General features: G+C 39.8%; 1 protein-coding gene across 1 annotated transcript in view; it reads right to left on the bottom strand.

The window, feature by feature from the left end:
* Positions 1-300: 300 nt before the first annotated feature.
* The window catches only part of LOC121024831 (phosphatidylinositol-binding clathrin assembly protein-like), a 46,300-nt gene continuing 29,379 nt past the window's right edge, over positions 301-17,221 (bottom strand). Inside the window, exons 13-14 of the mRNA XM_040467122.1 lie at positions 1,304-1,406; positions 301-428 (exon numbers count right to left, since the gene is read on the bottom strand). Of these exons, the coding sequence (XP_040323056.1) occupies positions 1,305-1,406 (102 nt within the window). The 3' untranslated portion in view covers positions 301-428; position 1,304. The remainder of the gene's footprint in view (positions 429-1,303; positions 1,407-17,221) is intronic.

The raw sequence follows: 17,221 nt of genomic DNA, 5'->3' as shown, positions 1-17,221 counted from the left end.
GCATGTACTACCAGCTGAGCCAGCCAGATGCCTCATATAAATACGAATACTTTTTATCTGGGGGGCTAACAAAACGGGACAGGTCTAAAATATTGGACCACCATAGTATATAAGTTGGGAGGGAATGGCCTTACAGTTTAAAAGTGTTCTATGGTCCTTGTGTTATTTGGGAGGGAAAATTAAGATATTAACTTTAGTTTTTGATAATTTTGCAGGATACAGTTTCAAGAATAACTATTAAAACAAGAGAAGTAGAGTGCGTCAGCTCTAAAACATTGAATTGAAGAGTCTCAAAAGTACTGATGGTTCAAATGAATGTTTACTTGGCAGATGTGGATGGTTCAGTTCAGGCTTTAGAGAGATCATCACCTTTTTTTTCACCTCTGAATATGAATCTTTGTGCTTTGATACTTCTACACGCATTGTGTCTGCATGAAAGAAAGATAGATATGTAAGTCTTTTATCATTTCTACATATTTTTCCCTGTGGTTATAAAAGAAATTACAAATTTTTTACACCAACCTCTGGTCCATCTTAGTATCTAATACTCGAAGGTTTGTCAGGCCTCCTAAGACAAATATTCAGGAAGTAGGGGACCCAATACATCACCTAAAGACTGAAGGAAGAAAATTCTAGAAAATAATACTCTGAAGCAATGACAGTCTCCCATATGCTTCAGCTACATGCATCCACATTTCCACACTTGCATGCACTTCTGTGCTGGAGCTGTTTTCTCTAGCTGTGATACAAAACTTCTATTATCTATACATCTACTAGTTGAAATCCTCCCTGTCATTTGATACTCATTACCCTGGAACATTTGATCCCTGACTTAATCATCCCCTCCTTTGATTTCCCATGGTGCTTTGTGCTTTCCTATCTGTTTATCTGTTTATCTGGAATATCCTTTCCCCACTCCCTTGACAGGCTATCTATTTTTAAATCTTAGCAATCAACTTAGAGAACACTTCTCTGGGAAGTTGTTCCTGAAATCTCCAGGCTGAGTTATTTATCCACCTGTCCAGGACTGATCCAGTTGGGCTTATTGAATGAAAGAATAAAAGGACTGCTGGGTAAGTATCAGAACCCAGCTGAGGTTTAACAACACAAGTTTGTAGAGGACGAGGTCTGCACAGTTTGGTGTCTTTTTATAATGCTGAAAATGTTAGAATTCATTTTTCTTCTATGAGACAAACAGTACACAAAAGATGTGTAGATTGTAAAACTCTCTTCTGACACTGGCCAAGCCTCCAGTGATTGTACATCTCTGCCAAGGCCCTAAGCAACAACAGTTCAAACATACATTATTTCTTGTGGATGGAGTAGAAGCTGGTCTCTGAGCCTGGTTGCGTATAACTCGTGGGTTGAGGTACCATTTGGTAAGGAGCTCCCACTGGAGTTTGAACCTATGAATTTAAATGGAAAAGAAAACAAAAAGTGAAAACTTAATTACCATTTAATTGCTCTCCCAATACGATAGTACCAGGAGCACAAGTAGCCCCTCCAGAGTAAACACGACACTTAATGAACATCAACTGAAAGGAATGCTAACTGCCAGAGAGAAAAGTAGATGTGAAGGAACTGCTGGTGAGATGGTGTGAAGGAATAAGACCTCAAGAATAGTTCTAGAAAAGGAGGCATGAATGAACTACTGATAAGGCCTACAGAGGACTCTTTATAAGAATAAGATCTCCTACATTGCAGGGCCAATAATCCTCATGGGAAAGAGAAGGGAAATCTGTAAGGTGGACATGGAACATGTTAGATATACAACAATATGTATGGATCTTTGATGAAATACTTTAGTACAGGCATGTGGTTTGATTTGATGATTTCAAGGTGAAACGTGAAGGATATGTAGAACTTTTCCTGGTGAAAGGAATGAGGGAAGAACAGGCAGGCACACCAGGTAATGGCGGTGAGTGGAGCTAGGTAGGCATTCGGGGCTAAGAATTGATAGTGCATCAGTTGTTTTGACATCTCTCTAGTTTGTGTTACCTTTCTGGTGACCTGATAAGCTCAGATTGTTTCCCCCAGCTTTGTTGAGGTATAACTGACAAATAAAGTTGTATATATTTAAAATGTACAACATTATGATTTGGCATTTGCAAACAGATTTTAAAATATATTCAAAAGATGAAAGAAGGACATTTAATGAAAGACAAATATGAGGAGGTTTCACAGGCCCATTAAGATAAGACTCTGGGGGCGCCTGGGTGGCGCAGTCGGTTAAGCGTCCGACTTCAGCCAGGCCACGATCTCGCGGTCCATGAGTTCGAGCCCCGCGTCAGGCTCTGGGCTGATGGCTCAGAGCCTGGAGCCTGTTTCCGATTCTGTGTCTCCCTCTCTCTCTGCCCCTCCCCCGTTCATGCTCTGTCTCTCTCTGTCCCAAAAATAAATAAAAACGTTGAAAAAAAAATTAAAAAAAAAAAGATAAGACTCTGGCCATTTTCCTTCCCTGTTTAAACCTCTTAAATGGATCCTCACTAACTACAGATAGTGTGAAACTCCTCAGCAAGTCTTTCCAAGCCTACTGCTTCTCTATCTTTATCTATTGCACTTTTTCCTCACAAGTTGAGGCAATGTGGGCTGTAGTTAAGGACAACTGGGTAAATTAGAGACTTGAAATGACTAATATCTAAAGACTAATGATTAATGTGTTGACCTGCTGAGAGGTTTCTGGTGATATGCACAGGACTGTGTCCTTGGTCTTCCAGATTATCTGTATCTAAGGTATCAATGAAAAATGTAGATGCCATGCTCATTGAACATGTGGATAGCATATATACTGGAAGGGATAATAAACATATTAAATAGACTCAGAAACATTAGTGTACTTTCCAAGCTAGAGATAGGATCCCAAATGAAAAAGCTGAAGTTTAACAGAGAAAATTGTGAAGTTTTGCTCTTGGATCTTAAAAAATCCCCAGGGGGATATTGGGAGAAGTGACTAGGGGAGAAGTAAAAATGACTAATAGAATTTTAGTTGATAATAAGGTTAAGTTTTAAGGTTACGGTTAAGTTTTCCTGTCTTTCTTGTTGTCTTAACCCCATGGCAGCAATTGAGAAGCAGCCCCCACCTCTCTGCAGGGTACAGGGCTATCGCCTCTGCAGGACCAAACAGAGGGCTTGCTATGACTTCCCATCTTACAAACAGTGCTGCTTAGAAATCATCAAGATTGCTCTTGTTCAAGGACTGAGACCTTGGTCCACTTCCATGATTCTATCAGATATTGCACCCTGGAATAGCCCCATGCAGTGACCAGATGGGGCACCTAATCCTTCTAGGGAACCTAGGTGTGTATGCCTCCTTCAGTTCACCTGGGTCTGTAGTTACTCATGCCCGAGGGGTGAGATCCCCATTCCACAGTCCAGCCAATGCTAGGGACAGCTTTGTACTCATTCACGCAAACTCCCTAGGAAATGGGCCCTATTCTGTTCACTTTTGGGGAGAAAAATTTTGTGATCTAACCTGGCTCTTTTTGTAGCCTTTTAGTTTTTACTTTGCGATCTACACATTTTGCTTCAGTCTCTGTTATATACTAACAACACATGCCATCTGGTTACTGATTCCTAACCTGGAGTCTACCTTTTAGTGGTTGGACCCTAACTGCCTATCCTTTCCTGTGGAGTATCCCAGCTCTACCCCCATTCCCTTATATTGCTATTAAGTCTACTTTCTCCAGGCTTGGGCGCATACTTACTTCTAGCATATATACACATACCTAGCATCATATGATACTCCTCTAATCCTCTTTTGGAGCTTAACTGGCAAATATAGTGAATTACAGAAGTTGCACAGAGAAGTCCAAATGAAGACTTAAAAGAGCTGTGAAGTCAGCAAAGGAAAGCATTAACAAAACAAAATGACAACCAACTGAATGGGAGAAGATATTTGTAAATGACATATCTGATAAGGGGTTAATATTCAAAATATACAAAGAACTTATAAATGTCAACACCAAAAAACCCCGAACAATCCAATTAAAAAATGAGAAGACCTGCAAAAGACATTTTTCCAAGGGAGACATCCAGGTGGCCAACAGACACATGAAAAGATGCTCAACACCACTCACCACCAGGGAAATGCAAATCAAAATGACAATGCGGTATCACCTCACAGCTGTCAGAATGGCTAAAATAAAAAACACAAGAAACAACGAGTGTTGGCAAGGATGCAGAGGAAAAGGAACGCTCGTGCACTGATTGGTGGGAATGCAAACTGGTGCAGCCACTGTGGAAGACAGTGTGGAGATTCCTCAAAAAGTTAAATATAGAACCAGAATATGATTCAGTAATTCCACTACTGGGTATTTACCCAGATAAAATGAAAACACTAATTCAAACAGATAGATGCCCCCCTGTGTCTACTGCAGCATTATTGACAATAGCCAGGATGTGAAAGCAGCCCACGTGTCCATCGATAGACAAGCAGAGAAGGAAGATTCAATATTATGCAATCATAAAAAAAAAGATGAGACTGTGCCATTTGCAACGACATGAATGGACCTAGAGGGCATTATGCTAAGTGAAATAGGTCAGACAGAGAAAGACGAATACCATGTGATTTCACTCATATGTGGAATCTAAAACAAAACAACAAATAAAAAGCAGAATCAGATCTGCAAATACAGAAAACAAACTGACAGTTGCCATAGGGGAGGGGGGGAGGGAGGGACAGAATGGGTGAAGGGGAATGGGAGATAGAGGCTTCTAGCAATGGAATGAATAAGTCATGGGAATAAAAGGTCTACGTAAAAGTGCACAGAGAATATAGTCAATGATATTGTAATAGTGTTGTGTGATGACAGATGGCAGCATAATGTATACACTTGTCAGATCACTAAGTTGTACACCTGAAACTAAAGTAACATTGTGTGTCAACTGTACTCAAATAAAAACAATATTTTAAGAACCTAGAATTAAAAGAAAAGAAAACAGGTATGAGGTAGGAGGAAAACTAAGAGAGTATGGTGTTTCCAAATCTAAGAGTGTTTCAAGAAGCATTCCTCTTCCCTCACTGGCCACTCCTTTTTTTTGAAAATGTCTTTAATGTTTATTTTATTTTTTTTTTAATTTTTTTTCAACGTTCATTTATTTTTGGGACAGAGAGAGACAGAGCACGAATGGGGGAGGGGCAGAGAGAAAGGGAGGCACAGAATCAGAAACAGGCTCCAGGCTCTGAGCCATCAGCCCAGAGCCTGACGCGGGGCTCGAACTCACGGACCGCGAGATCGTGACCTGGCTGAAGTCGGACGCTTAACTGACTGTGCCACCCAGGCGCCCCTGTTTATTTTATTTTTAACAGAGACAGAGAGAGACAGAGTGTGAGTGTGGGAGGGGCAGAGAGAGAGAGGGAGACACAGAACCTGAAGCAGTTTCCAGGCTCTGAGCTGTCACCACAGAGCCCAACGTGGGGCTCAAACTCACGAACCGTGAGATCATGACCTGAGCTGAAGTCAGATGCTTCACCAACTGAGACACACCCAGGCGCCCACGGCCACTCCTTTTCTACCTCCTTTGCAAGTTCCTCTGCATCTCCCAGCTCCGTGAATGACAGGTCATCCCAGGGCTCACTGTTTGGATCTGTGTTACTAAAGATCTACACTGACTCCTAGGTGATCTTATCTACTCTCTCATGACACTCTTCGGGGCTTTCTCACCGACGATTCCCTCTCCCTGGAATTGATCTTCCGTGTGGCCTATTCCCTCTGCTCTTTCAGTTTTCTACTCAAGACTGAGTCATACTCTCAATAAAGTGTTCACTGACCAGCCTATTTAAAATGGAAACCTACCCCAATACTCTTACTCTTCCCTGCTTTAAATTTCTTCATAGAATGTGAAGAAATTCACCTATTTATTTATTGTGTGTACTCCCTTCCATTAGAATGTACGTACCACAAGGACATGGATTTTTGTTCCTTTTGATTATTGCTATATCCCCTTTCCTAAAACAGTACCTAGAACATAGTAGATGCTTAATGAGTACATGCTGGCTGAGTGATAGAAGTGTTGAGTAAGATAAGGACAGAAAAGTAACTCATTGGGTAATAGTGGGGTGCTATTTATATAGGGTAGTCAAGAATGGACTCATTTGGTCAGATCCCTGAAGGAAGTAAGGTAGTGAGCAAAATGAGTATCTAGGAAAATAGTGCTGCGAGCACTTTTTTGCATAAAAAGTTGCAAATACCCTCAGCTGGGAGGGTGCCTGGTGTGCTCAAAGAATAGCAGGGAAGTCCTGTGCCTAGAATGAACTAAGCAAGGCAAAAGTGCCAGGATATGAAGACAGAGAGACCATGGGGAACCGTGGCTTTTACTCCGAGAGAAACGGGAGCAGGGGCAGTTGCACCTGAGTGGCTTGATCTCACTTATTCTGTAAGCCAATCATTTATGGAGCAAAAGAAAGAAAGGCATCAAGGAGGACTCCAACGTGTTTGGCCTGAGCACCTAGAAAGACAAAGTTGCCATCAGCTATGATTGGGGTGGCTGTAAGTAGAACAGCTTTGGGGAGATCAGGAGTTCAGTGTTGCATCTGTACAGTTTGAGATGCCAATTGCACATCCAGGTGAAGGTGTCAATTAAGCAGTTGGATATATACATTGGTAACAGGGAAGAGCTCTAGACTGGTGATACAAGTTTGGGAATCGTCAGCGTATAAATGTACGTCTAAAGCCATGATGTAGATGGGGTCACCGAGGGAATGAATGTTGATAGAGAAGGTGCTCAGAGATTGACTCTGGGGCACTCGAGTATTCAGTGATGGGAAAGGCAAAACTGAAAAGGAACAATGGGTTGAGAGTATGATGTCCTAGAAGTCAAGTGAAAAGAGCAGTTCGAGGAGTGGGGAGTGGTCAGCTGTATCAAATACCACTGGTAAGACATGATGTGGACTGAAACATAGCCATGGTTATGGTAATACTGAGGTCACACATGACTGAAAGAAGAACGATGGGGGCAGGCAGAGTCCTTACTGTAATAAGTTCAAGAGAGAATGAGAGGAAAAGAAGTAGTAACATAGCATATACAGAATTCTTTTGAGAAAATTTTCGGTGGGGCACCTGGGTGGCTCAGTCAGTTGGGCATCTGACTTCGGCTCAAGTCACGATCTCACAGTTTGTGGGTTCAAGTCCCACATCGGGCTCTGTGCTGACAGCTCAGAGCCTGGAGCCTGCTTCGGATTCTGTGTCACCCTCTCTCTCTGCCCCTCTCCCGCTCACATTCTGTCTCTGTCTCTGTCTCTCTCTCTCTCTCTCAAGAATAAACATTTTTAAAAGTTGTTTAAATATATCTCCCACTCTTGATATCCTAAAAGGGTTTTTTCTTACCATTCTATATAGGCACTTGCTGTGAAGTCACTGGATAGGCCCCTGGAGGTAGTACTTTGAAGAAAAGTGTCCGTTACTACATAGTATGTTTTCTACTAATATTTAATAAGAAATATTATACAGAAGAAATTCTGCTACATATTTAATATTGAGAGCAAATATAGTAAACCATTTATACCCAGGGCAATGATCTTTCTTTGAACATGAAAAATTTAGGACTAGACAGGCATATAAAGCAATGAAATAGGAGACAGTACAGAAAAAACCCTCACATATCTAGTCAATTGATTTTTGACAAGGGTTCCAAGACCATTCAATGAGGAAAGGACAGTCTTCGACCGATACTGCAGAAACAACTGGATAGTCACATGAAAAACAGGAAGTTTGGACCTTGACTTCACAGTATATACAAAAATTAACTCCAAATTAATCAAACACCTAAACTTATGAGGTAAAACTATAAAAATCTTTGAAGAAAGCATAGGGAGTAACTTTCATACCATCAGATTTGGCAATGAAATCTTCAACATGACACCAAAAGTCCAAGCAACAAAAGAAAAAAATAGATAAATTGGACTTCATGAAAACTCTAAAAATTTTGTACATTTAAGGACACTATCAAGGGAATGAAAAGAATGGGAGAAAATATTTGCTATTCATATATCTCATATATCTATATAAGAACACCTACAACTTAACAACAACAAAGCAAATAACCAAATTCAAAAATGGCAAAAGGTTGGGGCACCTGGGTGGCTCAGTCTGTTAAGCATAGGACTCTTGATTTAGGCTCAGGTCATGATCTCACGGTTCGGGGGTTTGGTGGGTTCGGTCCTTGTATCAGGCTCTGCACTGGCAGTGTGGAGCCTGCTTGGGATTCTCTCTCTTCCTCTCTCCCTGCCCCTCCCTCACTTGTGCTCTCTCTTTCTCTCAAAATAAATAAATAAACTTTTTAAAAAATGGCAAAAAGTTTTGAATAGACATTTCTCCAAAGAAAATATACAGAAGGCAAAAAAGCACATGAAAAGACGCTCAACATCACTAATCATTCGGGAAATGAAAATCAAAATTACAATGAGATATTAGTTCACACCCATTAGGATGGCTATAATATATATATATTTTAATCCAGAAAACAAGTGTTGGTGAGTTTGTTGGGAAGTTGAACACTCATGCACTGCTGGGGGAATAGAAAGTGGTTTAGCCGCTGGGGTAAATGGTATGACAATTCCTCAAAAAATTAAGCATAGAATTATCATATGATCCAGCAATCCTACGTCTGGGTATATACCCAAAGAACTGAAAGCAGAAACTCAAATAAACACTTACACACCAATGTTCACTGCAGCATTATTCATAATAACCAAAAGATGGAAACAACCAATGTGTCCATCAATGGATGAATGAACAAAGAAAATGTAAATATATACAATGGAAAATTATTTAGCCTTAAAAGAGAATGAAACTCTGAGGCATGCTACAATATGGATGAATCTTTTTTTTCAGTATGGGTGAATCTTGAAGACATTACACTAAGTGAAATAAGACACACACAAAAGGACAAATAATGTATGACTCCACTTAGAATGAAGTACCTAGAATAGTCAACTTGATAGGCACAGAAAACAGAAAAGTAGTCACCACTCAACATTCTGAATGCATTTAATGCCACTGAATTGTACAGTTAAAATTGTTAGGATGGTAAATTTTATGTTATATGTATCTTACCACAATAAAAAAGTTTTAAGAAGATAATAGTAAAATACCTTACAAAAATAACATATTAAGTCAGCAGGGAGTATGATCAAAATTCAAGTTTCCTAAGTCCTTCTGTCGTTTCAGAAGAAATTACTAACTTTAGACTTCCATAGTTTAACTATGCATGCTGTAGTCTCTAGGGAAACAGAAGGATAGCAGAATAGTGTATAACTTCAGAAGTTAACAGGGGAAAAAGTGAAAGGAGGAAAAAAAGAATGTAATTATTGCAAAAGAAGGCCAAAACTGAGGGGGGAAAAACAAAAATAGGAGGGAAGATATCCTATAATAGGAATATCCAAATATACCCATAGTGACATAAAATATACTTACTAAACTCAAGGTAAAAGCCAAGGATTGGGCTTTAGTTGCAGTTAAAATCTAGTCAGCGCAGGCAACCTGCCTTTCCTACTGAGCACCTAAGTATAAAAGCTGGGTCGCATGCCTGAGCAGCTATTAGAACACTGGAAAGTGAGTATCAGCAGGTGGATCAGGAAAAAAATCCCAAATCAGAAGTACCACTGAACTGGCAGTGGATTCATCATTTTTCCCTTCCACTATCCCCACACTGGACTCAAAGCAGCCTAAAACCTGGAAGATATCACTGTTGTACAGATGAGAGGAAACTCCAGAAGTCTAGCTCCGGTCTGCGTGAGAACTTCTAAAGCTCAGAGAAAGTCAGAAAGCCCCCCATACTGTATTCTCTCACACCCCAGATCCCAGGCAATCCTACTTGCTATCTTGGCAGCAAAAGTGGCTTGCAGGGAAAACTGGAAGAGCCAAATATCTGAGGGAGAGAAATGTTCTTCTCCATTAGGGGGAGCTGTGGCTCTGTGAGGGGAGGGATAAAAACTTTTTTTTTTTTTTAAATTCTGTCCTACCACCACCACTTGGAACCCTGACTTGTCTCAGTCACAGAAGTGAGGGGTTTGGGGGCCAGAGGAAAAAGAATGAGAGTCCCAGGAAACTGGAAAATACTGGAGAGAGAACAGAGATACAAAAGCACAGGGAAGCTGTTTATGAACTACTGGGGTCATGGTCCGCTTCTCCTCACCCCTGCAGGGGTAGATCTGATCTTTATTTATTAACTTTTTTTTAAATCTTAATTCCAGTATAGTTAACATACAATGTAATACTAGTTTCAGGAGTAGAATTCAAAGATTCATCACTTACATACAACACCCACTGCTCATCACAACATGTGCCCTTCTTAATACCCATCACCCCTCCAGCCCATGTCCCACCCACTTCCCCTCTAATGACCATCAGTTTGTTTTCTATCAGTAAGAGTCTGTTTCTTGGTTTGCCTCTCTTTTTTCCCCTTTGCTTGTTTATTTTCTTTCTTAAACTCAACATATGAGTGAGGTATATGGTATGGTATTTGTTTTTCTCTTACTTATTTTGATTAGAATAATACTCTCTAGCTCCATCCATGTTGGTGCAAGGGCAAGATGTCATTCTTTTTTTATAGCTGAGTAATATGGATCTTTTCTTTCCTCATATTTTGGAGTAGGGTTCAGAAGAGGGCTGGAATAAGGGATAGGGCTAGGGTAAGGGCTGGAGTGAGGGTATGGGCCTATTGTCCCTCAGTGCAGAAACCTCTCCAGAGGGATAAGTAAGACGAGAGTCACGGTCAGGGTGAGGGCTTAGGGTTAGTGGTTAGGGGTTAGGGGTTAGGGTTTGGGTTAAGATGACATGACAAGATTTCCTTCTTCTTTATGGCTGAATAATATTTCGTTGTATATACACATCAAATGTTTTATTTTTTCAGATCATGGGTTTAGTTTATGCCTGGAATAAGAGTCAGGGATAGGGCCATGGTGGTGGTATGGGCCTATTGTCCTGCAGTTCAAAGACCTCTACAGAAGGATGAGTTTAGGTAGAGGGTTATGGTCAAGGTGAGAGCTTAGGGTTAAGGGTTATTGGTTAGCAGTTAGGGATTAGAGTAAGGGTCTGATTTAGGATTAGGTTTTCAATTAGAATACTCTCTAACTCATCCATGTCACTGCAAGCGGGAAGACTTCATTCTTTTCATGGCTGAATAATATTCCATGGTAGATATATACCACATCTTCTTTATCCATTCGTATAGAGGGACACTTGGGCTGCTTCCATAATTTGCATATTGTAAATAATGCTGTAATATACCTAGTAGTGCATGTATCCCTTTGCATTAGTGTTTTTGTATTTTTGGGGTAAATAACTAGTAGTGCGATTGCTGGATCATAGGGAAGCTCTATTTTAACTTTTTGAGAACTCTCCACACTGTTTTCCAGACTAGCTGTACCACTTTGCATTCCCATGAACAGTGTAAGAGGGTTCCCCTTTCTCTACATCCTAGCCAACATCTGTTATTTCCCGTGTTGCTAATTTTAGCCATTCTGACAGTTGTGAGGTGATATCTCATTGTAGTTTTGATTATGCATTTCCCTGATTGTGAGTGATGATGAACATCTTTTCATCTGTTGGCCAGCTGTATGTCTTCTTAGAGAAGTGTGTGTTCATGTCTTCTGGCCATTTTTTAACTGAATTATTCAGTTTTAGGTGTTGATTTTTATAACTTCTTTATAGATTTTGGATACTAGCCCTTTATTGGATCTGTCATTTGCAAATATCTTTTCCCATTCTGTAGGTTGCTGATTACTTTGTTGATTGTTTCCTTTACTGTGCAGAAGCTTTTTATTTTGATGTAGTCCCAATGGTTTATTTTTGCTTTTATTTCCCTTGCCTCAAGAAAGTAATGTCAAAAGGAAGTCAGGGTAGCTATACTTATATCATACAAAATTGACTTTAAAACAAAGACTGTAATAAGAAACAAAGAAGGAAATTATATAATCATAAAGGGGATGATCCAAGAAGATATAACAATTGTAAATATTTATGCATACAACATGGGAGCACCCAAATACATAAAATGGTTAATAACAAACATAAAGAAACTGAGTGATAGTAATACAAATAATAGTAGAGAATTTTAACATCTCACTTACATCAATGGAAAGATCATCCAAATAGAAGATCAACAAGGAAACAGTGGCTTTGAATGACACTCTGGAACAGATTTTTGGTTTTTTTAGAGGAAGAGTGTGTGTAAGCAGCGGAGAGTGGCAGAGGGAGGGAGAGAGAGAGAGAGAGAGACAGAGGGAGGGAGGGAGGGAGAGAGAGAGAGAGAGAGAGAGAGAGAGAGAGAGAGAGAATCCCAAGTAGGCTCCACGCTCAGTGTGGAGCCAATGTGGTGCTCAATACCATGACCCTGGGATCATGACTCGAGCTGAAATCAAGAGTCAGACGCTCAACCAACTGAGCCACCCAGGAACCCTGGAACAGATGGATTTAACAGATATATTCAGAACATTCCACCCCAAAAGAAAATTCTTTTCAAGGGCACATGGGAACATTCTCCAGAATAGATATTAGTTCTCAAAACAAGTCTCAACAAATTCAAAAAGATTGAAGTCATAAAATGCAACTCTTCTGACCACAACACTATGAAAGTAGAAGTCAACCACAAGAAAAAGTCTGGAAAGCCCACAAATACATAGAGGTTACATAACATGCTACTAGACAATGAATAGGTCAAAGAAGAAATCAAAGAAGAAATCAAAACTTACTACATCTTACTCGACACATCTCTGAAGGCAAAGGAAATAAAAGTAAAATTGAACCACTGGGACTCATCAAGATAAAAAGCTTCTGCACTACAAAGGAAACAATCAACAAAACTAAAAGGTAACCTATGGAATGGAAGAAGACATTTGCAAATGATATATCAGATAAAGGGTTAGTGTCCAAAATCTATAAAGAACTTACCAAACTCAACACCCAAGAAACAAATAATCAAGTTAAGAAATGGGCAGAAGACATGAATAGATACTTTTTCCAAAGAAGACATCCAGATGGCCAACAGACACATGAAGAGATGCTCAATATCACTCATCATCAGGGAAATACAAATCAAAACCACAGTGAGATACCACTTCACACTGGTCAGAATGGCTAAAATTAACAACTCAGGAAACAACAGATGTTGGCCAGGATGTGGAGAAATGGGAACTCTCTTGCACTGTTGGTGGGAATGAAAACTGGTGCGGCCACTCTGGAAAACAGTGTGGAGGTTCCTCAAAAAATTAAAAATAGAACTACCCTATGACCCAGCAATAGCACTGCTAGGAATTTATCCAAATGATATAGGAGTGCTAATTCATAGGGGCACCTATACTCCAATATTTATAGCAGCGCTTTCAACAATAGCCAAATCATGGAAAGAGCCTGAATGTCCATCAACTGATGAATGGATAAAGAAGATGTGGTTTATATATACAATGGAATACTACTTGGCAATGAGAAAGAATAAAATCTTGCCATTTGCAACAACGTGGATGGAACTGGAGGTGTTATGCTGAGTTATATAAGTCAGTCAGAGAAAGACAGATATCATGTGTTTTCACTCCTATGTGGAACCTGAGAAACTTAACAAAAGACCATGGGGGAAGGGAAGGGGAAAAATAGTTTCAAAAGAGGGAGGCAAACCCATAAGAGACTCTTGAATACAGAGAACAAACTGAGGGTTGATGGGGCGTGGGGGAGAGGGGAAAGTGGATAATGGGCATTGAGGAGGGAAGTTCTTGGGATGAACACTGGGTGTTGTATGTAAGCAATGAATCATGGGAATCTACCCCCGAAAACAAGAGCACACTATATACACTGTATGTTAGCTAACTTGACAATAAATTATATTTAAAATTTTTTAAAAATAAAGTTTGGGGCGCCTGGGTGGCGCAGTCGGTTAAGCGTCCGACTTCAGCCAGGTCACGATCTCGCGGTCCGTGAGTTCGAGCCCCGCGTCGGGCTCTGGACTGATGGCTCAGAGCCTGGAGCCTGTTTCCGATTCTGTGTCTCCCTCTCTCTCTGCCCCTCCCCCGTTCATGCTCTGTCTCTCTCTATCCCAAAAATAAATAAACGTTGAAAAAAAATTTAAAAATAAAGTTTTAGTTAAGAATATAAAAAAAATTACATGCAAACAAATGAAAGTTAAAACACACTGGTAGATCTGATCTCAATGAGCATACCAAAGAATGATCACAGGGGAGAGACCAACACCCAGATCCCAGGCTGACTGTTGGGCGGTGCACATGCAGGAAGGGCCAGGACAGTAGCGCAAAGGCTGTGGAAAGTGGGCTGACCCTGGAAGCACAGGCCAGAGAAGGAGACAGAATGTGCAGCTTATGCCTGACCAGGTCATATGCCTGCTACAACACAAGTATTGACATTCTTCGTAAAACTTAACAAGACCTGGAGTCAAAGTCATAGGCAAAATGTCCAGGATGCAATGCAAAATTACTTGGTACGTGAAGAAGACCATGAATGTGTCAATTTGCATGACAAAAAGGTAATCAACATACACTAATGATAAGATGACACAGATGGCGAAATTATCTGACAAAGACTTTAAAGTGGCTATTATATGAGAAAGAATGAAATATGGCCCTTTGTAGCAACGTGGATGGAACTGGAGCGTGTGATGCTAAGTGAAATAAGCCATACAGAGAAAGACAGATACCATATGGTTTCACTCTTATGTGGATCCTGAGAAACTTAACAGAAACCCATGGGGGAGAGGAAGGAAAAAAAATGAGGTTAGAGTGGGAGAGAGCCAAAGCATAAGAGACTCTTAAAAACTGAGGACAAACTGAGGGTTGATGGGGGGGCGGGAGGGAGGGAAGGGTAGGTGATGGGCATTGAAGAGGGCATCTTTTGGGATGAGCACTGGGTGTTGTATGGAAACCAATTTGACAATAAATTTCATATATTAAAAAAATAAAGTGGCTATTATAAAAATATCTGACAAAGACTTTAAAGTGGCTATTATAAAAATGCTTGAATGAGTAATCATGAACACCCCTGAGATAAAAGTTAAAATACAAAGCATCAGCAAAGAGACAGAAGAAACAGGAAAAAGCCAAATGGAAACTTCAGAACTGAAAAATGCAATAATTGATATAAAAATGCCCAATCAACGGACTCAATATCAGAATGCAGATGACAGAGGAAAGATTCACTGAACTTGAAGACAGACCAATAGAATTATTCATTCTGGAGAACGAAAAAAAAGACTCAAAAGAACCAAAAAGAGCCTCAGGGACTAGTGGAACAACCATCTAAAGGTCTAATATTTGTGTTCTTAGAGTCTCAGAAGGGGAAGAGAACGACTGGAGTGCTGAAAAGATATACAAATGCATATTTAAGAAGCTGTACAAACTAGAACAGAACAAATCCCCCAAATCCATGCCATCACATTAAAACTTCTGAAAATGAAAGACAAAATATATTGAAAGAAAAATTTTACAATATCTATAGGTGAACAAATGATTCAGATGACTGTGGAGTTTTCATCAGAAACCATGGGGCCAGAAGGAAGTGGCCCATTTTTTCAAATGCTGAAAGAAAAGAACTGTTACTCCAGAATTATGTATCCAGTAAAAGCTGTTTTAGTAATAAAGGTGAAATGAAGCCATTCTCAAATGAAGGAAAAATAAGAGAATTCATAGCCAGAATTGCCAGAATTGCTAATCGATGTTCTTCATATCAAAGGAAAATTATACTAGCAGGAAACTTGGAATATCAGGAATGAGGGAAGAGCAACGGAAATGGCAAATATATGGGTAGATATTATATAGGCTGTCCTCCCATTCTTGAGTTCTCCAAAAGGTGTAAGATTGATCGGTCTTCTGAGTGTAACGTATGTACAGACAACTCTAACGTAAAAAAGAGGAAGATAAGGGACCTATATGGTGCTAATGTTTCTACATTCCAATTGAAATGGTAAAATTTTGAATCTAATGGACTGTGAAAAGTATGTGTTTTGTACCTGCTAGAGCAAACACTAAAAAACCATACAGAGAGATATAGTCCAAATCACAACATATAAATTAAAATGAAATACTATTCTAAAATATATTCAAAGAACCCAAAAGAAGGCAAGAAAGAAGAAACAGTGGAACAACAATGACAATGAATAGAGGGAACAAACAGAAAATAATAAAATGTCAAACCTAAATATAAACACATCAGGATCTAATTGACATTTATAGAACATTCCACCTAACAACAGTAGAATACACATCATCAAGTGTTCATGGAGTGTCACTAAGACAGACCATATGCTGTGTTATAAATCAAAAGTTAATAAATTTAAAAGAATTTAAAGCTTACAACATACTTTCTCTGACCATAAAGGAATTAAACTAGAACTCAATACTAAAAGCATAACAAGAGAATCTTCCAACACTTAGAAATTAAACAACATACCTGTAAGTAATCTATGAGTCAAAGAGAAATTAAAAATATATTGAACTGGAAAAAAAAATGAAAGTAAAACATCTAAATCGGGGCCTAGCGGGAGTTTTATACCATTAAACAATATATTACAAAGAAGAAAGGTATTAATCAATAATCTAAACTTCTATCTTAAGAAACTCAGAGGAGAAGAGCAAAATAAGCTCAAATCAAACAGAAAGAAGGAAATAACAAAGATAAAAGCAGAAATCAGGAGGCGTCTGGGTGGCTCAGTCGGTTAAGCATCCAACTCAATTTTGGCTCAGGTCATGCACATCTCACAATTCATGAGTTCGAGCCTTGCATCGGGTTCTGTGCTGAGTGTGAAGCCTACTTGGGATTCTCTCCCTCTCTCCCTGTCCGCCCCCCCCCCCCCCAGTAGCACACACATGCATGCACACTCTCTCTAAAAAATAAAAAATAAATTTAGAAAGCAGAAATCAATACAATTAAAAAGAGAAAACCAGTAGAGAAAATGCAATGAAACTGAAAGTTGATTGTTTGATATAACTGTAACAAGCTTGATGAAACAGAAGATACAGCTCACCAATATCAAGAATGAATGGAAATCACCAGACTTTGTAGCCATTTAAAGGAAAATAAGGGAGGGGCGCCTGGGTGGCGCAGTCGGTTAAGCGTCCGACTTCAGCCAGGTCACGATCTCGCGGTCCGTGAGTTCGAGCCCCGCGTCGGGCTCTGGGCTGATGGCTCGGAGCCTGGAGCCTGTTTCCGATTCTGTGTCTCCCTCTCTCTCTGCCCCTCCCCCGTTCATGCTCTGTCTCTCTCTGTCCCAAAAATAAATATAC

The sequence above is a fragment of the Herpailurus yagouaroundi genome, unplaced genomic scaffold (assembly GCF_014898765.1).
Source record: "Herpailurus yagouaroundi ecotype Mexico unplaced genomic scaffold, PumYag 67209, whole genome shotgun sequence".
NCBI lineage: Eukaryota > Metazoa > Chordata > Mammalia > Carnivora > Felidae > Herpailurus > Herpailurus yagouaroundi.
Note: the sequence above shows the minus strand (reverse complement) of the source record. Positions and strands in the feature narration are given on the sequence as shown.